This window comes from Lithobates pipiens, unplaced genomic scaffold (genome assembly GCF_037356315.1).
Source record: "Lithobates pipiens isolate NorthernLeopardFrog02 unplaced genomic scaffold, aLitPip1_a1.2 Scaffold_13, whole genome shotgun sequence".
Lineage (NCBI taxonomy): Eukaryota > Metazoa > Chordata > Amphibia > Anura > Ranidae > Lithobates > Lithobates pipiens.
The window spans coordinates 138,068,469-138,092,388 of record NW_027507718.1 but is presented as its reverse complement, the minus strand read 5'-3'; the positions used below and the strand labels follow the sequence as shown (position 1 = coordinate 138,092,388).

The following is a 23,920-nucleotide window of genomic DNA, read 5'->3' as shown; positions in this document are numbered from 1 at the left end:
TGTACAAGGACAGTTTGAGGCCTAATATTTGTAGCATAAAATCCTGCCTGGGAAATCACAGGTGGCACATACAGCCATTCATAGTTGTGAATAGCATACACTGATGCTTTTGCAGACATCCCAACCTGCAAAAACAAATTTCAGGGAGGTGGCTTTGGTGAGATATCAGGGGTCTAAATAGACCCCTGGCATCTCCCCTCTGAGACAGAGGACACAGATTCCCCTTTTTTCACCACTGAAGATGAATGGAGAGGAGACAGAGGCTCTACTCCATTCATAAAATGAAGCGTGGTAAACACAGTTTATTCTGCTCAGTTATCACAGGACACAGGATCTCGCTCACTGTGTCCAATTCAGGAAAGGAAGGAGTTGGTAAATTACATATTTACCCAGCCCCTTTCTCCACTCCATCCTGACAGGTCCCCCTCAGCTGGTGGGAGAGGAGAGGAGGGAAGCCAGCTGCGTGAGATGAGGGGGGTGGAGGAGGACACGGAGGGAACAGGAGGAGAACAGGGGGGGGCGGGCCGGAGAAGGACATGGGGACCAGAGGAGTAGGGGGGCAGCACACAGAGAACAGCAGGGAATGATCGGTGCGGCGTGGAACAGCTGTGAACGATGAACTCCCTGTATATATTTTTAGCTGACAGACACAGGGGAGGGAAGGAGAAGCGGCTACCAGCTGAAAATCTATACAGGTAGATCGTCGCTCACAGCTGTTCCCCTCCGCACTGATCATTCCCAGGAGATCCTGAGGCACTTGAGGGTGTGTGGGAGCTGCTGCAGAAATGCGGGAGACTTGGGATGTCTGCTTTCGTGCAGAATGTATGCACCTGCGTATACATGAGTATGGCCATGAACAGCGATTTACTTCTGTGACTGGCTGTACATGCCACCTGCAGCTACCCGGGCAAGGAAAAATACCAGATTGTTATGCTACAGCATAATTTAAGCCTCAATGTATGTGCATGAGACCTATGGGTAGATTTTTAAGAGTAGAGGCTGTTCACAAAGTACATGTTCACATAGTTTAGTAAATAAGCAGAACCTGTGTTTACATTTAATGCTCATTAATATGCAAGAAAAAATATTTCTTGCACCTGACAGAGTGGCCAAAACTGACTTCCAGGTATGGCTAGTTATGTATAGTTATATTGGTCCAGACTGGACCAATGTAAAAATATCCATATTTGGAATTCAGCTTTAAGTATACAAATGTGAACATCTTCATTCCTTTAATAAAGCGACCCCTTTGTTCACATCAGGCATCTATGTATTTGCAGGAAAATCAATCTGGAAATTTAAAGTAAGTGCTACTTCACTTCAGCCTTACTTTCCGCTCTAGTAAATCTATCAGAATTATTTGATAGGTGTAATTGACTTTCAATAGATCTCATTCTGACCTGCTTCAAATAAGTTTTGCGCTCTTTGACTTGTATAGAAATTGTATAGAAATACAAAACCCATTTAAAATGAACAAAAGAGGCCCTAACTAAACAAGCCCATTTGAAGTGAATAAAGGGACCCTAAACAAGCCACACTCACTTGTTGGTATGAAATTTGCTCTGTTGATACTGTACAATAAGAACAATGTAAAAAAAAAAGTGTCTATAAACCCTAAACTTTAACCACTTGCCGCCCGCCCTATAACAAATAGACGGTGGCAAAGTGGTTGCATAATCCTGACCGGACGTCATATGACGTGATCAGGATTATGAGCCGCTGCGCGCCCCCGGGGGCGTGCATCGCAGCGATCGTTGTTGCGGGGTGTCAGTCTGACACCCGGCAACTACGATCTCGGTAAAGAGTCTCCGACGGAGACTCTTTACCACATGATCAGCCGTGTCCAATCACGGCTGATCACAGTGTAAATAGGAAAAGCCGGTGATCGGCTTTTCCTCACTCGCGTCTGTCAGATGCGAGTAGAGGAGAGCCGATCGGCTGCTCCTCTGACAGGGGGGGTCTGTGCTGATCGATTATCAGCACAGCCCCCCCCCCCCCCCCCGAGGATGCCCACACTGGACCACCAGGGACGCCACCAGACCACCAGGGATGCTCAGGACAAGGTATGCCACCCTAGACCACCAGGGATTCCAGTCAGTGCCACAATGGATGCCAATCAGTGCCCATAATGGATGCCAATCAGTGCCCACAATGGGCATCACTGATTGGCATGCATTATTGATTGGCACTGATTGGCATCCATTAGTACAATATATTATAATACAATGCCGCCTATCAGTTCCCATCTGTGCCGCCTATCAGTGCCCATCCATGCCACCTATCAGTGCCCATCCATGCCCACCTGTGCCACCTACCCATGCCCACCTGTGCCGCCTACCCATGCCCACCTGTGCCGTCTACCCATGCCCACCTGTGCCGACTAACCCATGCCCACCTGTGCCACCTATCCATGCCCATCCATGCCAATTCGTGCCAGCTATCAGTGCCAATTTGTGCCACCTATCAGTGCCCATCCGTGTCGCCCATCAGTGCCACCTATCAGTGCCGCCTATCAGTGCCACATATCGGTGTCCATCAATGCCACCTCATCAGTGCCACTTCATTGGTGCCACCTCATTGGTGCCCATCAGTGCCGCCTTATCATTGCCCATCAGTGTAACCCCATCAGTGCCCATCAGTGAAGGAGAAAACTTACTTATTTGCAAAGTTTTGAAACTGAAACAAAAAAAAACATTTTCTTTTTCAAAATTTTCGGTATTTTTTTATTTGTTTAGCAAAAAATTAAAACCGCAGAGGTGATCAAATACCACCAAAAGAAAGCTCTATTTGTGGGAAAAAAATGATAAAAATTTCATTTAGGTACAGTGTAGCATGACTGCGCAATTGTCATTCAAAGTGCGACAGCGCTGAAAGCTCAAAATTGGTCTGGGCAGGAAGGTGTTTAAGTGCCTGGTATTGAAGTGGTTAAAGAAAATGATTTTACCCCCTGCCATGCTTTTTTATTCCTGCCTGTGTCCTCTCCAGGAGATTTCCCTCCATTTTCTGTCCCAGGGATACAGCAGGAAGCAAGAGGATATCTCCACATAAAAACACTATCATGCCGCGTGATGTGATTTGCTAATTTCTAAGGGTCTCATTATCTGGCGAGAGTCTATTTTCTATGATATCAAATGGTGGGAAGAAAGAATTGTGAACATTTTGATTATGAGCACTATATTATGGACACAGGGGCTATATAAAACAATTTTATTTCGTTTTTAGTCAGATCACTGTTCTAACATTTCAACAGAATGCTGGTATCTTGCAAATATACACTTGCTGACCGCATAACTTAGTATCAGAGCACCTCTCCTGTGCTGGATCATGCACCTAGTATGTGACCCCCTACCACTTCCGGGTAGACAAAGCACAAGCTGATCAGTGCGTGCCGGCCAATGGATGTCCGCTGGCACCCACTGATCGGTGAGGAACGACACAGGACAGAGCTCTACCTATGTAAACAAGGCAGAGTTCTGTTCTGTCAGCAGGGATGTGATGGATTTTCTTTCCCTGCAAAGTAGGAAAGAAAATCCATCACATCCCACAGCATACATCGTATACAAAAACATTGATTAGGCAAACATTGAACCTAGATGTTAAACCCCATCCCAGCCAGTGTCATTAGTACAGTGACAGTGCATATTTTTAGCACTGACCACTGTATTAGTGTCACTGGTTCCCATAAAGTCTCAAAAGTGTCAGTGTCAGACTGTCCGCAATATTGCAGTCTGTCAGAAACCAAGAATCAGACTGAGACAGAAGTACAGTTAAATCACACTTGATTATTATTATTAATAATAATAATAATAATAATAATAACAAAAATGTAAACAGAGTAAACGTAGTCAAAACATAGCCAGAGTTCAGGAACCGGAACAGATAGTTAGAGAAGCTAAAATGTCAGGAAACCAGAGATGAGCGTAGTAGAGCAGCAAGAAGGATCTGGAGCCAGAAGGAATGTCAGCCAAGTAAGTCTTTAACAGGAACACAGGAGAGCGTCTCTAGAGATGTGATCAAGGTGAAGGCAGAGATCATCTGGGCTGGACTGTCGAGCAGGATATCACCAACAGGTGAGTCACTGGAGAGAAAGAAGCTGGCAATTAGCCGACAGCTGAGCGGCCATCTTTGAGAATGAAGGGCTGAGCCAAGCCCTGACCCCTCACCGTCGGAGGAACACCAGGCTTGAGAGAAAAATGTCTATGGAAATCAAGGAGGAGGACAGGGGCATGTACATCCTAGGATGAGACCCAAGGGCATTCCTCCGGGCCGTACCCTTTCCAATGCACCAGGTACTGTATGTGCCCACGCAATCTATGGGAGTCAACAATGGACTGTGCTTCATACTCCTCATGGTTCTCAACCTGTACAGGGTGAGGACGAGACACCGAGTTGGTAAAGCGGTTGCAGACCAAAGGATTTAACAAAGAGACATGAAATACATTTGAGATACGCATATTAGAAGACAAGTCTAATGCGCAAGCCACTGGGTTAATCCTGCGAAGAATAGGGAAAGGCCCAATAAATCGAGGTGCAAACTTCAGAAAGGGAACATGAAGTCGGAGGTTGCAAGATGACAGCCAGACCGTCCCCAACCTGGTAGGGAGGCGCAGGCAGGCGTCTGCATGGAGTCTGTACCTATCGTTAACATGTCGCAAAGCCTCCTTGACTTGTGCCCAAGTGGAACAAAGACCACGGAGATGCTCCTTCAACGCAGGAATACTCTGCGGAACAAACAAGTCAGGCAACATGGAAGATTGGGAACCATAGTTTGCCATAAATGGGTACAATAGGGAAGCAGAATTCAAGGCAATATTGTGAGAAAACTCCGCCCACTGTAAGAGGTCTGACTGGTTGTTATGATAGTCAGAAATATAGCAATATAGGAATTGCTCCAAGGACTGATTGGCTCGTTCTGCGGCCCCATTAGATTGCGGGTGATATGCAGAGGAAAAGCAAGCTGAATTCCCATCTGTGCACAAAAGGCTCGCCAGAACCTGGACACAAACTGACTACCCCTGTAGGAGACACCTTGGGTAGCCCATGTAAGCGAAAGATCTCCCAAGCAAAAATGGAAGCCAGTTCCTTTGAAGTGGGCAGCTTCTTAAGTGGAATACAATGGGACATTTTCGAGAACCGGTCAACCACCATAAGGATAACTGTGTTGCCCTGGGAGTTGGGTAACTCCACAATGAAATCCATAGACAGGTGGGTCCAGGCCCTCTCTCCATTGGGTATGGGTTGTAGGAGGCCCACTGGAAGGTGTTGTGGAGTCTTACTCTGAGCACACACGGAACAGGCAGCTACGAAGGCGGTTACATCAGCACATAGACTAGGCCCCCAGAATTGTTGGGAAATGGCCCAAAAGAGTTGATTCTTCCCAGGGTGGTCAGCACCCTTGGGAGAATGGTAAGTCTGGAGCACGGCAGTACGGAGACTCTCTGGGACAAAGCAGCAGTCACAAGGTTTCTCAGGAGAAGCATGGACCTGAGCGGCAACAATTTTGTCACCCAAAGGAGAAGTGAGACTGGTGCGAACCGTAGCCAGAATATGATCAGGAGGAATCACAGGAACCTGAACCGACTCCATCTTGGAAGTGGAGGAAAACTGTTGTGACAAAGCGTCAGCCCTTACATTCTTAGTACCGGGAAAGAATGAGACAATGTAATTGAAACTAGACAAGAAAAGAGCCTATCGGGCCCTTCTGGGAGAGAGGCGTTTAGCCTCAGACAAGAATGTGAGATTCTTAGCCCTTGTACACACGGTCGGAAATTCAGACGGAATGTGTCCTATTGGACCGTTTTGTCGGATATTCCGACTGTGTGTGGTCTCCATTGGACTGTTTCCGTCGGAATATCCGACGGACCAACTTTTCCAACTTGCCGGTAAAATTTTCCGACAAAATGCTCCGATCGGACATATTCCGATCATGTGTAGCCTACTCCGACGGACAAAGTGCCACACATGCTCAGATCAAATTCCTAGACCAAAGCTATTGGCTACTAGCCTGAACGTAGTCCCGTCGTAACGAAATAACGTCACCACGTTATGTATAATTGGATTTTCCGACAACTTAGTCCGACCGTGTGTATGCAACATCACTTCCGGACCTCTTCCGGAATTAATCTGTCGGAATTACTCTGACGGATTTGGTTGTCGGAATCTCCGACCGTGTGTACAAGGGCTTATGGTCAGTAAAAATGAGAACCAGCACAGTGGTACCTTTGAGGAGATGTCTCCATTCTTTCAGGGCTAAAATGATTGCAGCACAGCTCTCTGTCACCAATCTCGTAATTGCACTCTGCAGGTGACAGTTTCTTGGAAAAGTAGCCAAAAGGATGCAGAGCACTCTCAGAGGTAGGACGTTGAGACAGAAGGGTGCCAATTACAGTCTCAGAAGCATCAACCTCAAGGATAAAAGGCAACGTAGGAACAGGATGTGCCAACTCAGGAGCAGAAACAAAGACTTGAGACTCTCAAAGGCCTTAATGGACTGCGGAGACCAACTCTGTGGGTTGCCGTCCTTTTTGGTCATATCAGTCAGGAGCTTGACCAGAGACAAGAAGTTTCTCTGGGCCCATAGGGTCACAGACCAACTCGGTACCAGGAAGCATGGAGGCAAGAGTGGGACTGCAAAGTTCGGAATGAACAGGAGGCTTCCGCAAGCGCTCCTTAAAAGGAAGTCTTTCTCTGAGTCTGGAGTTAATGAGGATGGCAAACGTGATCAACTTCTCCAGCTCAGTGGGTATATATCAGGCTGCTATCTCATCCTTGATAGTATCCGAGAGACCATGAGAAAAAGCAGCCACGAGGGCCTCATTGTTCCAAGCAACCTCTGCTGCCAGAGTATGGAATTCAATGGCATAATTGGCAACAGTTCTTGTACTCTGTTTGATGGACATGAGGCACTTGGCTGCAGAAGCGGAGTGTGCAGGAACGTCAAATACCCTTTTAAAAGAAGCCACAAACTCTGGGTAACTAAAGAATGTTTTTGCGTCTCCCATAGAGGGTTTGCCCAGGCCAAAGCTCTCTCAGAAAGCAAAGATATCACAAAACCTACTTTGCTTCTGTCCGTGGGAAACGCCTGGGGCAGCATCTCAAAGTATATCTCAACCTGGTTGAGAAACCCTCTGCATTGGTCTGGATCGCCCCTAAATCGCTAGAGAAGTGGAGCGGAACCAGGCATAACTCTTATAGATTTAATACTCGAGGCGGGTGCCTGCACGGAGACTAGAGCAGGAGCAGGGCCGGCCTGCAACACAGGTTGTACTGGAGCAGCCACAGTGGGAGATTCCAGGTGTTTGTAACGCCATTGCAAACTGATCCATGCGGTGATCCTGCTCATCCAATATGGAAAAAATATTACCAACAAGTGGATTGACTGCATCTTCTGAATTCATGGCCTTAGCCTACCGTCAGAAACCATGAATCAGACTGAGACACAAGTACAGTTAAATCACACTTGTTTAACCACTTCCTGCCCAAGGACGTCATATGACGTCCTGGACTTTCAGTGGGAATATCTGAATGATGCCTGCAGCCACAGGCATCATTCAGATATCCTTGTTTTCAGCCGGCGATTCTGTGCACCATAAGAATGATCATAGCGGCAGTTCCACCGCATGATCATTCTTACAGGCGACAGGAGGAGACATCTCCCCTCCTGCCACTATCCGGTGCTTCTCCAGGCTCTCCCATGCCATCGGGGACCCGGGGAAAGAATCGGCCACAGCAGGATGACGAGCATAGAGATTTCCGGTGACCATCTCTATGACCATCGGAGGCCCGGGCACGATGTTATGACATCACGTACGGGCCGTGGATGTAAACAAACCCATGATCGTGGCTGGTAAGCATGAGATTGTGGATTTTTTTTTCCGATCTAATGCTTTCCAGCCTGAGAGAGAGGTGGGGTATTATTGACCCCGCATCTCTCCATAAAGAGGACCTGTCACAAATGATTCCTATTACAAGGGATGTTTACATTCCTTGTAATAGGAATAAAAGTGATAAAAAAAGAAAAGAAAAGTTGTAAAAGAAAGTAAACTTAAAAAAAAGTAAAATAAAAAATAAAATAAAATAAAATAATGTTAAATGCCCCTGTCCCCGGTAGCTCATGCTCAGAAGTAAACGCACATGTTAGTCCCGCCCACATATGTAAACGTTGTTCAAACCACACATATGAGGTATCGTCATGTGTGTTAGAGCACGAGCAACAATTCTAGCACTAGACCTCCTCTGTAACTCTAAACGTGTAACCTGTAAAAAAATATTGGCGTCATTCCATGACTGTGCACAATTTTAAAGCATGAAATGTTGGGTATCTATTTACTTGGCGTAACATAATCTTTCACATTATATAAAAAATTTGGGCTAACTTTACTGTTTTGTTATTTTTTTAAATTATGAAACTGTTTTTTTTCCCCAAAAAAAAAAAAAGGTTGTAAAACTGTTGTGCAAATACCGTGCAATAAAAAGTTGCAATGACCATCATTTTATTCCCTGGGGTGTCTTCTAAAAAATAGATATAATGTTTGGGGGTTCAGAGTCATTTTCTAGCAAAAACATTATCATTTTTACATGTAGGAGAGTAGTGCCAGAATAGGCCCGGTATGGAAGTGTTTATTAATAATAATAATAATAAAAAGGTAAACAGAGTAAACGTAGTCAAAACATAGCCAGAGTTCAGGAACCGGAATGGATAGTCAGACAAGCCAAAAGGTCAGGGAGCCAGAGATGAGCGTAGTAGAACAGCAAGCAGGATCTGGAGCCAGAAGGATCTGGAGCCAGAAGGAATGTCAGCCAAGCAAGTCTTTAACAGGAACAAAGGAGAGCATCTCTAGAGATGTGACCAAGGCGAAGGCAGATATCATCTGGGCTGAACGACTTAAGTAGGCAGGACTGACGAGCAGGCTATCATCAACAGGTGAGTCACTGTGGAGAGATAGGAGCTGGCAATTAGCCTGAGTGGCCAGCTTTGAGAAGGAAGGGCTGAGCCCTGACACAGTCCCACTATACGTAGCTAATTGCCGTCATTACTAGTATATAAAAAAAAAAAATAATAATAATAATTCCAGTATATATGCTATCGTTTGTAGACACTATAGCTTTTGCACAAACCAATCAATATATGCTTATTGAGATTTTTATAACAGAAATATTTTTAAATTTTTTTATTGGATATGTTTTATAGCAGAAAGAAAAAAAATTATTGTTTTTTTCCCCAAAATTGTCAAGTTTCTCTTTTTATAACGCAAAAAATAAAAAACCCAGCGGTGATCAAATACCACCAAAAGAAAGCTCTATTTGTGCATGACTGCACAATTGTCATTTAAATCAACGCAGTCCCATATCATAAAAAATGGCCTGGTCATGAAAGGGGTAAATCTTCCAGAGATCAAGTGGTTAAATGAAATCCCCACAGATGCCAACAAAATGGGTTTATCCATTGGAAATTTCCCCTAACCTCCTTCTCCTGTGACAACTCAAAAAGGGTTGCCATTTCCATCACTTCTATCATCCCTATCAATGTCTCTGTTTTGCACAGCACATATTCCACCACAAAGCCAGCAATCTTGCTCTTCCAAGTCTCCCGAATTAGGTCTAACTGTCCTCTCACTCACCTTCAGTAAGAATTCAAATGACAGAAAGTTTGTGAACTTTCATTTGCATTACCCTCCCAACATCCTCAGCATCTTTCTTGTAGCGGGACTGCTTATCTCCACTCCAGCGATGTGGCATCCTCAAGCTCCCCGCCTAGCTGCTGACATCTTCGGGCGAATTTCTACAGTAGAGATGGGCCAAATACCCCCATTTGGTTTGCAGCAGAACTCACAAACAGGAGAAAAAAAGTTCTAACCCAAAGGGCAAACCCCATTAAAGTATACGAGAGCTGAACAGGAAAAATCGTAAGTGCCCATTTTGAAGGCTTATATGCAAGTAATTGGCCATAAAATTATAGTTATAGTTATAGTTAGTCAGGTTGAAAAAAGACACAAGTCCATCCAGTTCAACCTTAAAAACAAATAAATAAAATAAAAAATAATTGTACAATCCAAATAAGCCATGGTATGGGGGTCCGGGTACATGTATGAATGCAAAAAATCTTTTTAAAAACAATTGTTTTTCAGGAGCAACCACTTCAATACAGGGCACTTTCGCCCCCTTCCTTCCCAGCCCAATTTTCAGCTTTCATCGCTCTAGCGCTTTCAGTGACAATTGCGTTGCGCGGTCATGCTACACTGTACCCAAATGAAATTTATATCATTTTGTTCGCACAAATAGAGCTTTATTTTGGTGGTATTTATTCACTACTCCGTTTTTTTTTTTTTGCGATATAAGCACAAAAAAAGCGGAAATTTGGAAAAAAAACAATATTTTCTTTTTTCTATTTTAAAAGAAATCCAATAAAATCAAATTTTGTCATAAATTTAACCAAAAATGTATTCTGCTACATGTTTTTGGTAAAAAAAAATCCCGTTAAGTGTATAATAATTGGTTTGTGTGATCACGGACATATGTACGCAAATGATCATGTACATATGTGTGCAGGTGATCACGTACATATGTGTGCACATAATCATTGGGACATGCGATTTTAGTGGGACATATGTGGGGGTCATGTTTTTATTATTAGGGACATGTGTTTTTATTATTTGGGGACATGTATGTTTTGGGGACATGTGTGTTATGGGGACATATGTGGGGACTGTGTTTATACTGTGTGGTGTGTTGTGTGTTTACACTAGACTGATGATCAGAGAGTAAAAAGCTGTAAAAAACAGCTCATACTCACTGATCATCAGCCGGCTGCAGCGATCTGCTCTCCTCTCCTCAGCGATGACTTCTGTGTGAGGAGAGGAGGAGCCGATTGCCTAGCATGGCACGGCCGTCATGTGATCAGGAGGGCCAATCACAGAGCCCTCCTGCCGATCTGAGATGTGCCGTGTCCGGGTGACACGAGCACATCGGGATCGCGCCGCTGCGCGGGCACGCGCGCGCGCGATCCCGCTCCTTCTGAAGGACGTTCCTGAACGTCCTATCAGAAGTAGACGGCTCCCACCCGGCCGTATATATGCATTGGCCGGGTGGGAAGTGGTTAATGATGTCTAAAGTGCAACAATAAAAATGAAAAATTCCTTTAAATATAGTGCCTGGGGGTCCCCTTAGTCTGCCTGTAAAGTGATGCATCTGTAGCATGCATAGAGAAAAAAATGGTGTGTGGTCACCCCCAGTCTGGTATGTATTTTTTTTAAAACAAAGTGGGGGCCCCAAAATCCATATTAGACATTTATAAGAGCACACAGCCTGGCAGGTCAGAAAAAGAGGGGGGGGGGGGTTGAGCGAGTGCACCCCCCGCAAACTGTACCAGGCCACATGTCCTCAACATGGGGAGGATGGGGGGTGCTTTTGGGCAAGGAGGTTCTGCCCCCCGCCCCAAAGCACCTTGTCCCCATGTTGATGTGGTTGTGCTGGGCTGTGGTTGTGGGGGTCTCTGGGCAGTGGGGCTTATCAGAATCTGGAAGCCTACTTTAACAAGGGGGCCCCTAGATCCTGGCTCCCCCCATGTGAATAAGTATGGGGTACTATGTACCCCTGCCCATTCACCAAAAAGTGTCAAAAAGTAATAAAAACGGAGACAGTTGTTGACAATTCCTCAGCTGTCAATGATGGTGGAGAATTTTTTTTATTTTGTTTTCTTTCAGGTGTGGTGGGCGGCTTGATTGATGATGGATTTACATCGGGGGACACATTTTTTTTATTTAAAAAAAGAAAAAGGAGTTGTCAAAAACTGTTTCTGTGTACCCTATAGTGGTTCACATGGGGGGGGGGGGGGCGGGTGTCTGGGGGTCCTCTTATTAAAGAGGGCTTCCAGATTCTGATAAGGCCCCCTCCCGCAGACCCCCACAACCACAGCCCAGGGTTGTGGGGAAGAGACCCATGTCTCTTGTTTTTGATTTTGGGATGGGATTCGCAGCTCCTTAACAAACAGCTTTTACTGCGCCCTGACTGTGCAGCGCATTGCAGGGCGTTCAACAGAGTGACTACCCGCTGTACACCCTGCAAATTCGGGGGTGTTCGCCCAACTCTATTGTGCAGTGAGCTGCGCATGTGCAGTCAAGTAAGTCGCGTTAATACAGAAGAGACAAAGCATGTTTCTTCTGTATTAAAATGCCTGTACTGTTTGGCTACACTGATCTCCGATTAAAAAGGAGTGAAGGCAACTCAGTTGAAATGGTGTATGCTTATTTCATCTGAAGGCTCAGTATTTATAGACATTTGAGCCAGACGTCTCACAGTCATCAAACACTTAGAAAGCTCATTTTCAATGTTAATAAATGGCAGACATATTGTGGAACCATTCAGTTAGCATCTTCTCTAGCTATATTAAATTAGACTGTGCATGCAGAATTCCCTGATCATCTTCTCATTGATGCTTGTAACAGCCAATAAATACCTTCATTGTTGCCAATGAGAGAGTTAGGCAAGGCCATACATGATGCAAATTCGGGAGGCATTATTAGTGTTTTTTCTTTGTTTGTTTTTTTTAAATATTATTTTAATGAGAAAATATTTTTTATCGATTACAAAGTAATGTAGAAATATAAAATGTACAACAAAAATGTACAAAAAGAGATTGTGATTCTCTATGAATCATGAAATATAACATATAAACTAAATGACTTCCTGCTTATCTTGTTCCCCTTCACTCAGTGTGATAACAACAGACACATTTTGAATGATTGTATTGTCTAATTCAACATCATTTCACCATAGCAAATAAATAAGAAGCACATGATAACAGATTCACATATTATTAAAAGTATTTGATTATCAGCAAAATATTCAAAGCATCCAAGGCAGAATGTGTCTGATGTTTAATGATAATCACTACTACAGAGAAAACTAAGGAAAATACATTCTAAAAATGAAGAGAGAGAGAGAGAGAGAGAGAGAGAGAGTATATATACATTTATAATATATATATATATATATATATATATATTTTTTTTTTTTTTTTTTTTTTTATATATATATCTATATATATATAGATATATATACACACACAATTCTACTACTACATAACACAGCCCCTATTCCATTTCAGAAAAAAACAATCCTTTTTCTGAATTTTACCCATTTTCAAAAAGATGCATGTGTGGCCAATCCTCTCCAGCACTCAGACAAGCTCTATAAGCAATGTGACTTTGCAACGTGTACAATTTTTTGGATGAACAGTCTGTGCACAGAACAGTAGATGATACATTTTAGATCACATGCTATTTATAATTATTCATATATATATATACAGTCAACACAGCACCATGCAAATTCATGACATCCATCTCAGGCAACTGTCTACGAAGGATGATTGCCCAAACAGTTGGACAATCATTTAGCCAGCCATCTGCTATTTCAATCGGTCAGAAACAGAGACAACTAGCAATACATGGGACTCACTGCAGGGCTCTAGTGTCAACAAATTGTCTCTCTTACTTCAAAGTGGTGGTGGTGGTGGTGACACAAGGGGCAAATGGTGTTCCAAGTCATTAGCCAGCTAAGGATTATTATCTTATTATTATATTACAATGCAGCACCGGAGTGCACTAATGTACCATATATTTTTACACATTTTTCTAGTGTATAAGAATCACCCAGGCCAAGTGTGTGGCAACTCAGATAGGGTGGCTGGTTATGTCCTCTGTAAACAGGTCCTACTAATAGGGGTTTGTCCAGCTATGTTGACTTTCACCGCAATATGCTTTATATATATATATATATATATATATATATATATATATATATATACACACACTGTAAATATGCTGTATATGTGTAAAAAACACATTTGTTTTTGCTGTGCTTGGAAATACTTCAGCTTGAACATACACATGGGAACATGTGTTTACATTGTTTTCACTTTTTAAATCTTTGTAATGTTAAGGACCAACTCCTGGAAAAATTATGGTGATGATAGTGTGAGAGGATGCAGCGGGGGGGGGGGGGGGGGGGGCGGGGTTGAGGGGTGTGAGTGAGGCGACCGGCCAGGTCTGTTTGCCAAAATTTTGACCAACAGTCGCCACTGGTGTAATGGATCAAAGTTATAGCTTCCTCCATGAGTCAAGCTAATTTTCCGCCCTACCTGGGGATCAGGTGTTTTTCTCCACTTTTTTTACTTTGTGGGCACTTGTCCTGTCACCAACGATCTACTTTCTCCCGCCTCTGGAGCCTATGAGCTCTTTCAGGATGGTAAGCTTACCATCCTCTAAAAATTGATTTGCAGTGGATTGCTTTTAAAAGGGCAGTATAGCAGCAGCTGACAGATGTTCAGTGGGCGCGACTGTATTTTAAAAAAATGGCTCAATAGCAATTTTACATTGCAGCACCATGCCACAACAAGTGGCTTGCATTTAAGGTGTAGCTCCATTCATTAGAAAACACAAGCTTTAGCAGTCGTGAAAGGTGTATAGTCCTGTTAAGCTGTAACGTTAGAATTCAATATGCAACTAGGGGGCCGTAAAACTGCAGCTCGGCTGCCTGTTTGTATCATCCCCCCAGGTGTCAATGTGAGCCCTATGAGAGAGAACTGGCTACTGGAGTTGCCTATGCCAATAAAAGGTGTCCATGTTATGCAGACAGTGATCTCAAAGGAAGTAAATAGAAAACTAAAGGATTGTCACGTGTGGCTTCAGGTAAGTAAAATGGCCATTTGGAACGTTTTTTTTTTTTTTTACCAGCAGTGAATTAGAGGGGGTGGGACGGGGCTGCTCATATCCTGGAGTAGGGCTTTAAGTATGTAACAAGATGTCCATGGAAGTATATTTAGCTCTCAACAAATGTGTATTCTCATGTTGAAAACCAATCTTATCTTATAATCGAATTTTCTAATCACCAAATCACCCTGGCACTTTTGTAATAATACACAGCAAGTCATGCAAAAAAAAGCTGACAGATTTCGAAGCACAACAATACAATATATATATATATATATATATATATATATATATATATATATATATATACACACACACACAGTGCTTTGAAAAAGTATTCATACCATGCATTTGTATTCAACCCCCTTTACTCTGATACGCCTATCTAGTGGAACCAATTGCCTTCAAAAGTCACCTAATTAGTAAATAGAGTCCATCTGTGTATAATTTCATCTCAGTATAAATACAGCTGTTCTATGAAGCCCTCAGAGGTTTGTTAGAGAACCTTAGTGAACAAGCAGCATCATGAAGGCCAAGAAACACACCAGACAGGTCAGGGATAATGTTGTGGAGAAGTTTAAAGCTGGGTTAAGTGATAAAAAACATCCTAAGCTTTGAACATCTCACGGAGCACTGTTCAATCCATCATCCGAAAATGTAGAATATGGCACAACTGCAAACCTACCAAGACAAGGCCGTCCACCTAAACTGATAGGCTGAGCAAGGAGAGCATTGATCAGAGAAGCAGCCAAGAGGCCCATGGTAACTCTGCAGGAGCTGCAGAGATCCACAGCTCAGGTAGGAGAATCTGTCCACAGGACAACTATTAGTCATTCACTCCACAAATCTGGCCTTTATGGAGTGGCAAGAAGAAAGCCATTGTTGAAAGAAAGCCATAAAAAGTCATGTTTGCAGTTTGTGAAATACCATGTGGGGGACACAGCAAATATGTGGAAGTAGGTGCTCTGGTCAGATGAGACCAAAATTGAACTTTTTGGCCTTAAAGCAAAACAAACACAGCACATCACCCTGAACACACCATCCCCACTGTGAAAAATGGTGGTGGCAGTATAATGTTGTGGGGATGCTCTTCTTCAGCAGAGAAAGGGAATCTGGTCAGAGTTGATGGGAAGATTGATGGAGCCAAATATAGGGCAATCTTAGAAGAAAACCTGTTATGCCGCATACACTATTTTTTCCGTCACAATAAAACTCTGGCGTTTTTTTCTGACGGAGTTCCACTGAAATGGAATTGCCTACACACGATCACACCAAAGTCAGATCATTTAGAACGCAGTGACGTACAACATGTACGACAGGACTAGAAAAAGGAAGTTCAATAGCCAGTAGCCAGTAGCTGCCCTTGCGCTGTTTTTGGTCTGTTGGAACGATTTTCCCGACAGAAATTGATTCTGTCGGAAAGATTTAAAACATGGTCCGCTGAAGCCCACACACGATTGGAATATCCGATGAAATTATTCTGTCTGACTTTTTCTGCCGGAAAGTCCGACCATGTGTACACAGCATTACAGTCTGCAAAAGACTTGAGAATGGGGCGGAGGTTCACCTTCCAGCAGGACAACAACCCTAAACATACAGCCAGAGCTCCAATGGTTTAAAACAAAGCATTTTCATGTGTTAGAATGGCCCAGTCAAAGTCCAGACCTAAATCCAATTGAGAATCTGTGGCAAGACTTGAAAATTGCTGTTCTCCATCCAATCTGACAGAGTTTGAGCTATTTGCAAAGAAGAATAGGTAAAAATGTCACTCTCTAGATGTGCAAAGCTGGTAGAGACCTCCCCAAAAAGACTTGCAGCTGTAATTGCAGTGAAAGGTGGTTCTACAAAGTATTGACTCAGGGGGGCTGAATACAAATGGGCAGCACAGTGGTGTAGTGGTTAGCGCTCTCAAATCCCAACCACGACACTCCCTGCCTGGAGTTTGCATGTTCTCCCTGTACCTGCATGGGTTTCCTCCGGTTTCCTCCCACACTCCAAAGACATGCAGGTAGGTTAATTGGCTTCTGTCCAAAATTGGCCCTAGTATATGAATTGGGAAATTGGATTGTGGGCTCCTTGAAGGTAGGGACCGATGTGAGGGTGCAATTTATAGGGATAGGGACAATTGTAGACACTCATTCTGGATGGACTGGTGTCTTTATTCAACCTTACTAACTATGTAACCACACACTTTTCACATATTTATTTGTAAAGAATTTTAAAAACCATTTATCATTATCCTTCCATTTCACAATTATGTGCCACTCTGTGCTGGTCTATCACATAAAAATCTCAATAAAATACATTTCCATTTTTTGGTTGTAACATGACAAAATGTGGAAAATGTCAAGGGGTATGAATACTTTTTCCAGGCACTGTATATGACACAATGTCCATGAATGCATATTTGTAACTTTCGTGGGATGTATACTCATGTATAAAACCAATATTCTTTACTGAAGTTTATTTTCACAATAATCACCAAGTTACTGACACTATTGTAAAACACGCAGCAAGCCAAGTCGAAAATAAAAAAAACGTTTTGTTTTTTTTAAACAGTTCTGTTAATATTTCTCTATGTGCTGTACCACTGCTGTTATTATATCACCGCGTGCGTTATTACATAATTTGTGTTTGTGGCATATTATATCCCCTGTGCATTATTATAAGACGCTGCGTGCTACTATACTACTTGTCAAGTGCTAGGTATTACTCCATTTTCCAAGTTAACACTAATCGTGTCATTCGCCTTTTTTTTGCCATTTCGTTCTATCACGGCCTGATTATTCCACGATTGGCTGTGCTGGGAATGAACCTTGTTTTGGAATGTGGGAATGTGTCTCTGGTTCCGTACTGAGGCCACTCACTCCCTGTTCCCTTTCCTGCTCATTCTGTCTACACTCCATGATGCCTCCCTCCTTTTCTCTCTCCCCCACAGCCTCTCTGCATTCTTGTATCCACAGCCCTTCCCTGATTTGTCTCCCACCAGCTTCTCTGGCTATGGATCCCTTGCACCTTACATCCTAGTCTAATTTCAGCATCCAAACCCCCCCCCCCCCCCAGAGCAGAACAAGAGGCGTTTTCAGTTAAGGGAGCTCCTGCACCAGCGGTTATATACATACAAGTGGAAATGACTTAGATGGGCCCCACAAACAAGTCAGTGGAGGTGAATCCAGGAACGCCAACAGGTGGTGAAGAGGGTACGGGGAGACTCTACCTCCTCGTGCTGCAGCCATCACACAAACTTAAAGGGATACTCCCCACAACCATCTTATTTAAAGGACAGGCAGCAAAAGTCATGTCAATTAACCAAACTAGAATAGCAGCACCTAAGACAAGGGAAGAAGACAGGCAAAGGTGGAGAATTCGGGGACTTTTAGAAGTGCTGACATACAACATTAAGGGAATATAGGGCAGTCAGATGGGAATCAGCTCTGATATACAACGAGGAGTGGCAGAACAGCAGCAGGGATGCAGGGAGTAGATGTGATTACAGGAAGAACAGGAATTTCAGAAAGCACTACAGGGTGCAAAACTGCATAGGGTGGGGGGTGGTGCACTGAGATAAGGGGGGATGGCAGAGGGACCTTAGGTATTGCCAGGAGATAGGCAGGATTGCAAGATATAAAGGGATTGCAGGAATTTAAAGGGAGGGGATGTGTAATGGATGGGCTGTGGTATAAATAACATCAAAGGGGGAAAAAAGAGAATACAAGAACGCAGAAGGATTGCAAATGTGTTCTGCTTGTAGGAAGGCACATGATACAAATGAAGGGGTGTAAAGAATAAGCATACAAGAAAACTGACAATATATGGAAGGTAAGATGTACACAGGAGAAGGACATGACAGAGGGGATGTTCATCAGAGGGGTTCTCGGCAGTATAGGAGAGTGAGGACCAGATGTGAGGGTAGGTGATACAGGGAGACTGGGATACATTAGAGGTATGTACGATGATCACATATGAGGGTAGGTAATACAGGGAGACTGAGATACATTAGAGGTATGTACGATGATCACATATGAGGGTAGGTAATACAGGGAGACTGAGATACATTAGAGGTATGTACGATGATCACATATGAGGGTAGGTAATACAGGGAGACTGAGATACATTAGAGGTATGTACGATGATCACATATGAGGGTAGGTAATACAGGGAGACTGGGATACATTTGAGGTATGTACGATGATCACATATGAGGGTAGGTAATACAGGGAGACTGAGATACATTAGAGGTATGTACGATGATCACATATGAGGGTAGGTAATACAGGGAGACTGAGATACATTAGAGGTATGTACGATGATCACATGAGGGTAGGTAATACAGGGAGACTGAGATACATTAGAGGTATGTACGATGATCACATATGAGGGTAGGTAATACAGGGAGACTGAGATACATTAGAGGTATGTACGATGATCACATATGAGGGTAGGTAATACAGGGAGACTGGGATACATTAGAGGTATGTACGATGATCACATATGAGGGTAGGTGATACAGGGAGACTGGGATACATTAGAGGTATGTACGATGATCATATATGAGGGTAGGTAATACAGGGAGACTGGGATACATTAGAGGTATGTACGATGATCACATACGAGGGTAGGTAATACAGGGAGACTGAGATACATTAGAGGTATGTACGATGATCACATATGAGGGTAGGTGATACAGGGAGACTGGGATACATTAGAGGTATGTACGATGATCATATATGAGGGTAGGTAATACAGGCAGACTGAGATACATTAGAGGTATGTACGATGATCACATATGAGGGTAGGTAATACAGGCAGACTGAGATACATTAGAGGTATGTACGATGATCACATATGAGGGTAGGTAATACAGGCAGACTGAGATACATTAGAGGTATGTACGATGATCACATATGAGGGTAGGTGATACAGGGAGACTGAGATACATTAGAGGTATGTACGATGATCACATATGAGGGTAGGTGATACAGGGAGACTGGGATACATTAGAGGTATGTACGATGATCATATATGAGGGTAGGTAATACAGGGAGACTGAGATACATTAGAGGTATGTACGATGATCACATATGAGGGTAGGTTAATACAGGGAGACTGGGATACATTAGAGGTATGTACGATGATCATATATGAGGGTAGGTAATACAGGGAGACTGAGATACATTAGAGGTATGTACGATGATCACATATGAGGGTAGGTGATACAGGGAGACTGGGATACATTAGAGGTTAGGTAATACAGGGAGACTGAGATACATTAGAGGTATGTACGATGATCATATATGAGGGTAGGTAATACAGGCAGACTGAGATACATTAGAGGTATGTACGATGATCACATATGAGGGTAGGTAATACAGGCAGACTGAGATACATTAGAGGTAGACAGGGAGACTGAGATACATTAGAGGTATGTACGATGATCATATATGAGGGTAGGTAATACAGGCAGACTGAGATACATTAGAGGTATGTACGATGATCACATATGAGGGTAGGTAATACAGGCAGACTGAGATACATTAGAGGTATGTACGATGATCACATATGAGGGTAGGTGATACAGGGAGACTGAGATACATTAGAGGTATGTACGATGATCACATATGAGGGTAGGTGATACAGGGAGACTGAGATACATTAGAGGTATGTACGATGATCACATATGAGGGTAGGTAATACAGGGAGACTGGGATACATTAGAGGTATGTACGATGATCATATATGAGGGTAGGTAATACAGGGAGACTGAGATACATTAGAGGTATGTACGATGATCACATATGAGGGTAGGTGATACAGGGAGACTGGGATACATTAGAGGTATGTACGATGATCATATATGAGGGTAGGTAATACAGGGAGACTGAGATACATTAGAGGTATGTACGATGATCACATATGAGGGTAGGTGATACAGGGAGACTGGGATACATTAGAGGTATGTACGATGATCATATATGAGGGTAGGTAATACAGGGAGACTGAGATACATTAGAGGTATGTACGATGATCACATATGAGGGTGGGTGATACAGGGAGACTGGGATACATTAGAGGTATGTACGATGATCACATATGAGGGTAGGTAATACACAGAGACTGGGATACATTAGAGGTATGTACGATGATCAGGGGTGGTGGTAGGGGGTACAGGGAGACTAGGATATGTTGGAGATACATAGGATAACCAGATGTGAGGGTAGGTCATACAGGGAGACTGGGATACATGAGTGGTATGTACAATCATCAAAGGTTGTGGTAGGTGATACAGGTAGGCTGGGATATATAAGAGGTATGTAGGATGGCCAGATGTGAGGGTAGGTGATACAAGGAGGCTAGGATACATTATAGGTATGTAGAATGATCACATATGAGGGTAGGTGGTACAGGGAGACTGGGATACATTAGAGGTATGTAAGATGGCCAAAGGTGGTGGTAGGTGATACAGGGAGGCTTGGATATATAAGAGGTATGTAGGATGGCCAGATGCGAGGGTAGGTAAAACAGGGAGGCTAGGATACATTAAAGGTATGTAGAATGATCACATATGAGGGTAGGTGATACAGGGAGACTGGGATACAATAGAGGTATGTACGATGATCAGAGGTGGTGGTAGGAGATACAGGGAGACTAGGATATGTTGGAGGTATGTAAGATTACCAGATGTGAGGGTAGGTTATAGAGAGAGACTGGGATATATTGGAGGTATGAAGGAAGATCACATATGAGGGTAGGTTATACAGGAAGGCTGGGATACATGAGAGGTATGTAGGATGATCAGAGATGGTGGTAGGTTATACAGGGAGGCTGGGATGTGTGAGTGGTATGTAGGATAATCAGCTGTGATGGTAGGTGGTACAGGGAGACTGGGATACATAAGAGGTAAGTAGGATGACCACATGTGAGGGTAGTTGATACAAGGAAAATAAATGTAAGATACATAGGAGGTATGCAGAATGATTAGAGGTGGTGGTAGGTGATAAGGGAAGACCGGGATACATGGAAGATATGTAGGATGTTCAGAAGTAGTGGTAGGTGGTACAGTATGACTGGGATACATGGAATATGTGTAAGATCATGGGAGGCATTGATAGGTGGTACAGGGAAACTGGGATACATAGGAGTTATGTAGGATGACCAAAGGTGGTGGTTGGTGATACAGGGAGACTGGAATACATGGGAGGTAGGTAGGATGACCAGAAATAAATGTAAGTAACACATGGAGACTGGGATACATGAGAGATGATCAGGATGATCAGCGGTGATGGTAATACAGGGAGGATGGGATACATGGGAGGTATACAGGATACACAGAATAGTTGATTCAAGGCATTTGGAATAGGAAGATGTAGAGGATGATGAGAGAGAGGTGATAGAAGAAGACTAGAATACATGTGCAGCATGTAGGATGAGGGGAAGTGGTAGTCCTAGGTGGTAGGTGATACAGGGAGGATAGGGATACAGGGGTGGTGTACACAGGATGCACAGTAGGTGGTAGGAGGTGCAGGGAGACTGGGGTACATAGGCGGTACGTAGGATGACCAAAGGTGGTGGTTGGTGATACAGGGAGACTTTGAATACATGGGAGGTTGGTGGGATGACCAAATAGGAGGTAGGATAGGTAGGGTAGGTTGGTAGGATGACGAGAGGGGGTGGTAGAAGAAGACTGGGGTACAGGGGAGGTATGTAGGATGATGAGAGGAGGTAGTAGGTGATATAGGGATGCACAGCATGCAGAAGGAAGCAAGCATTTCCGAGTATGTAGCTTTTAGTATACAGAGCCCTGTAGTACTCACTCCATGGTGCACGCTCGTGTACAGCTCGGGGTGATGTGCAGGCGGCAGAGCCTGGTCTGGCCCTGAGTATCTATTCCTATGTATTAGTATGAGTGTGAAAGGAGGGAGGCACCGATAGGGCAGTAGCCTCTGCACACCATCGCCGTGTGTTTGGCGCCCTCTGTTGGCAGCAGAGGTTACAGCCGCTTCAATCCATATTTGCATTCAGGATCCTTCTACAAGTGAGACGTCATCAGATCCGATATATTGCACCTTGTAATGTCCTTCCCGTGTACACAGACCCAGTTCTCTGTGCTCTATGGGGACCTTGGATTTATCAGCCATCCTTGTGCACCGGATGCCTTGGCCCTGACATTTACTCATGTTTTTATTGGTCACTCCTTGCTGACAGCTCCTGATCATCACATCAATGTAGGATGGATGTGGGTCTGCCCAGCCCCTCTTCATGCTGCACGCTACACATTCATCCACTTTGCTTTATTTTTCTCTAATAGGAAACCCTGTTCAATAAAATGGACAGTATTTATATATATATATTGGATCTATGCAAATTGGTGTAAACTGTCATTAGACACACACACTGCATTGTTGGCTTCAAAAAAAAATTGCTAAGGCGGTATTAAACCCCCCAAAAATGTATTATATCGATTGCAGCTTACCAATTTTTACATGTGACGGCTGCATTTGTTTTCTTATTTAGTCTTTCTTTGCTTTATTTTCATCTGGTCACTAAGTCTGTCGTTTTTCAACTGAGCATGCTGTCCTGCAGTTGTAGCAGTTAGAGGGTTGAGAACGATAGTGATCAGCTTTTATTTTTTTCATGTAAAACCTTTATCTCAAAGGGAAAAGAACTGTTTGCCTTAAAGCGGAGGTCCACCCTAAAGTGGACCTTCCGCTCATTGGAATCCTCCCCCCCTCCGGCGCCACAATTGGCACCTTTCAGGGGGGAGGGGGGTGCAGGTACCTGTACAGTACAGGTATCTGCACCCACTTCCGTCGTAGATTCTGCAGAATCTACGCCCCTTTCCGAAAGTTCCCCCGCTGCCTGCTGGGAAACACACGGATCCCAGAGACAGTGGGGACCATACTTATTGCGCAGCGCGACTCGCGCATGCGCAGTAGGGAACCAGGAAATGATTCCTGATTCCCATACCCAAGATGGCGGCGGCAGCACCCGAGAGACGATCGAGAGATCGGCTTCGGGTGCCGACATCGCGGGCGCGCTGGGCAGGTAAGTGTCACTATTTTAAAAGTCAGCAGCTGCAGTATTTGTAGCTGCTGGCTTTTAAAAAAAAAAAACGGCGGAACTCCCGGCGGACTCGCGCTTTAAGTGATTATAAAGTATAAGCTGAAGTTTGGCTTCAGTGTTTTAGTGTATTTCTTCCTCCCAGACTGATA

General features: G+C 43.7%; 1 protein-coding gene across 2 annotated transcripts in view; it reads right to left on the bottom strand.

Annotated features, from left to right (window-relative positions):
* PALM (paralemmin) overlaps nt 1-22,678 on the bottom strand; it is a 118,151-nt gene extending 95,473 nt beyond the window's left edge. Inside the window, exon 1 of one of the 2 annotated variants that reach the window (XM_077475633.1) lies at nt 22,523-22,678. In XM_077475633.1, coding sequence (XP_077331759.1) covers nt 22,523-22,527 — 5 coding nt within the window. In that variant the 5' untranslated portion in view covers nt 22,528-22,678. The remainder of the gene's footprint in view (nt 1-22,522) is intronic. The other variant, XM_077475634.1, reaches the window with a different exon arrangement.
* Between the last annotated feature and the right edge of the window lie 1,242 nt (nt 22,679-23,920).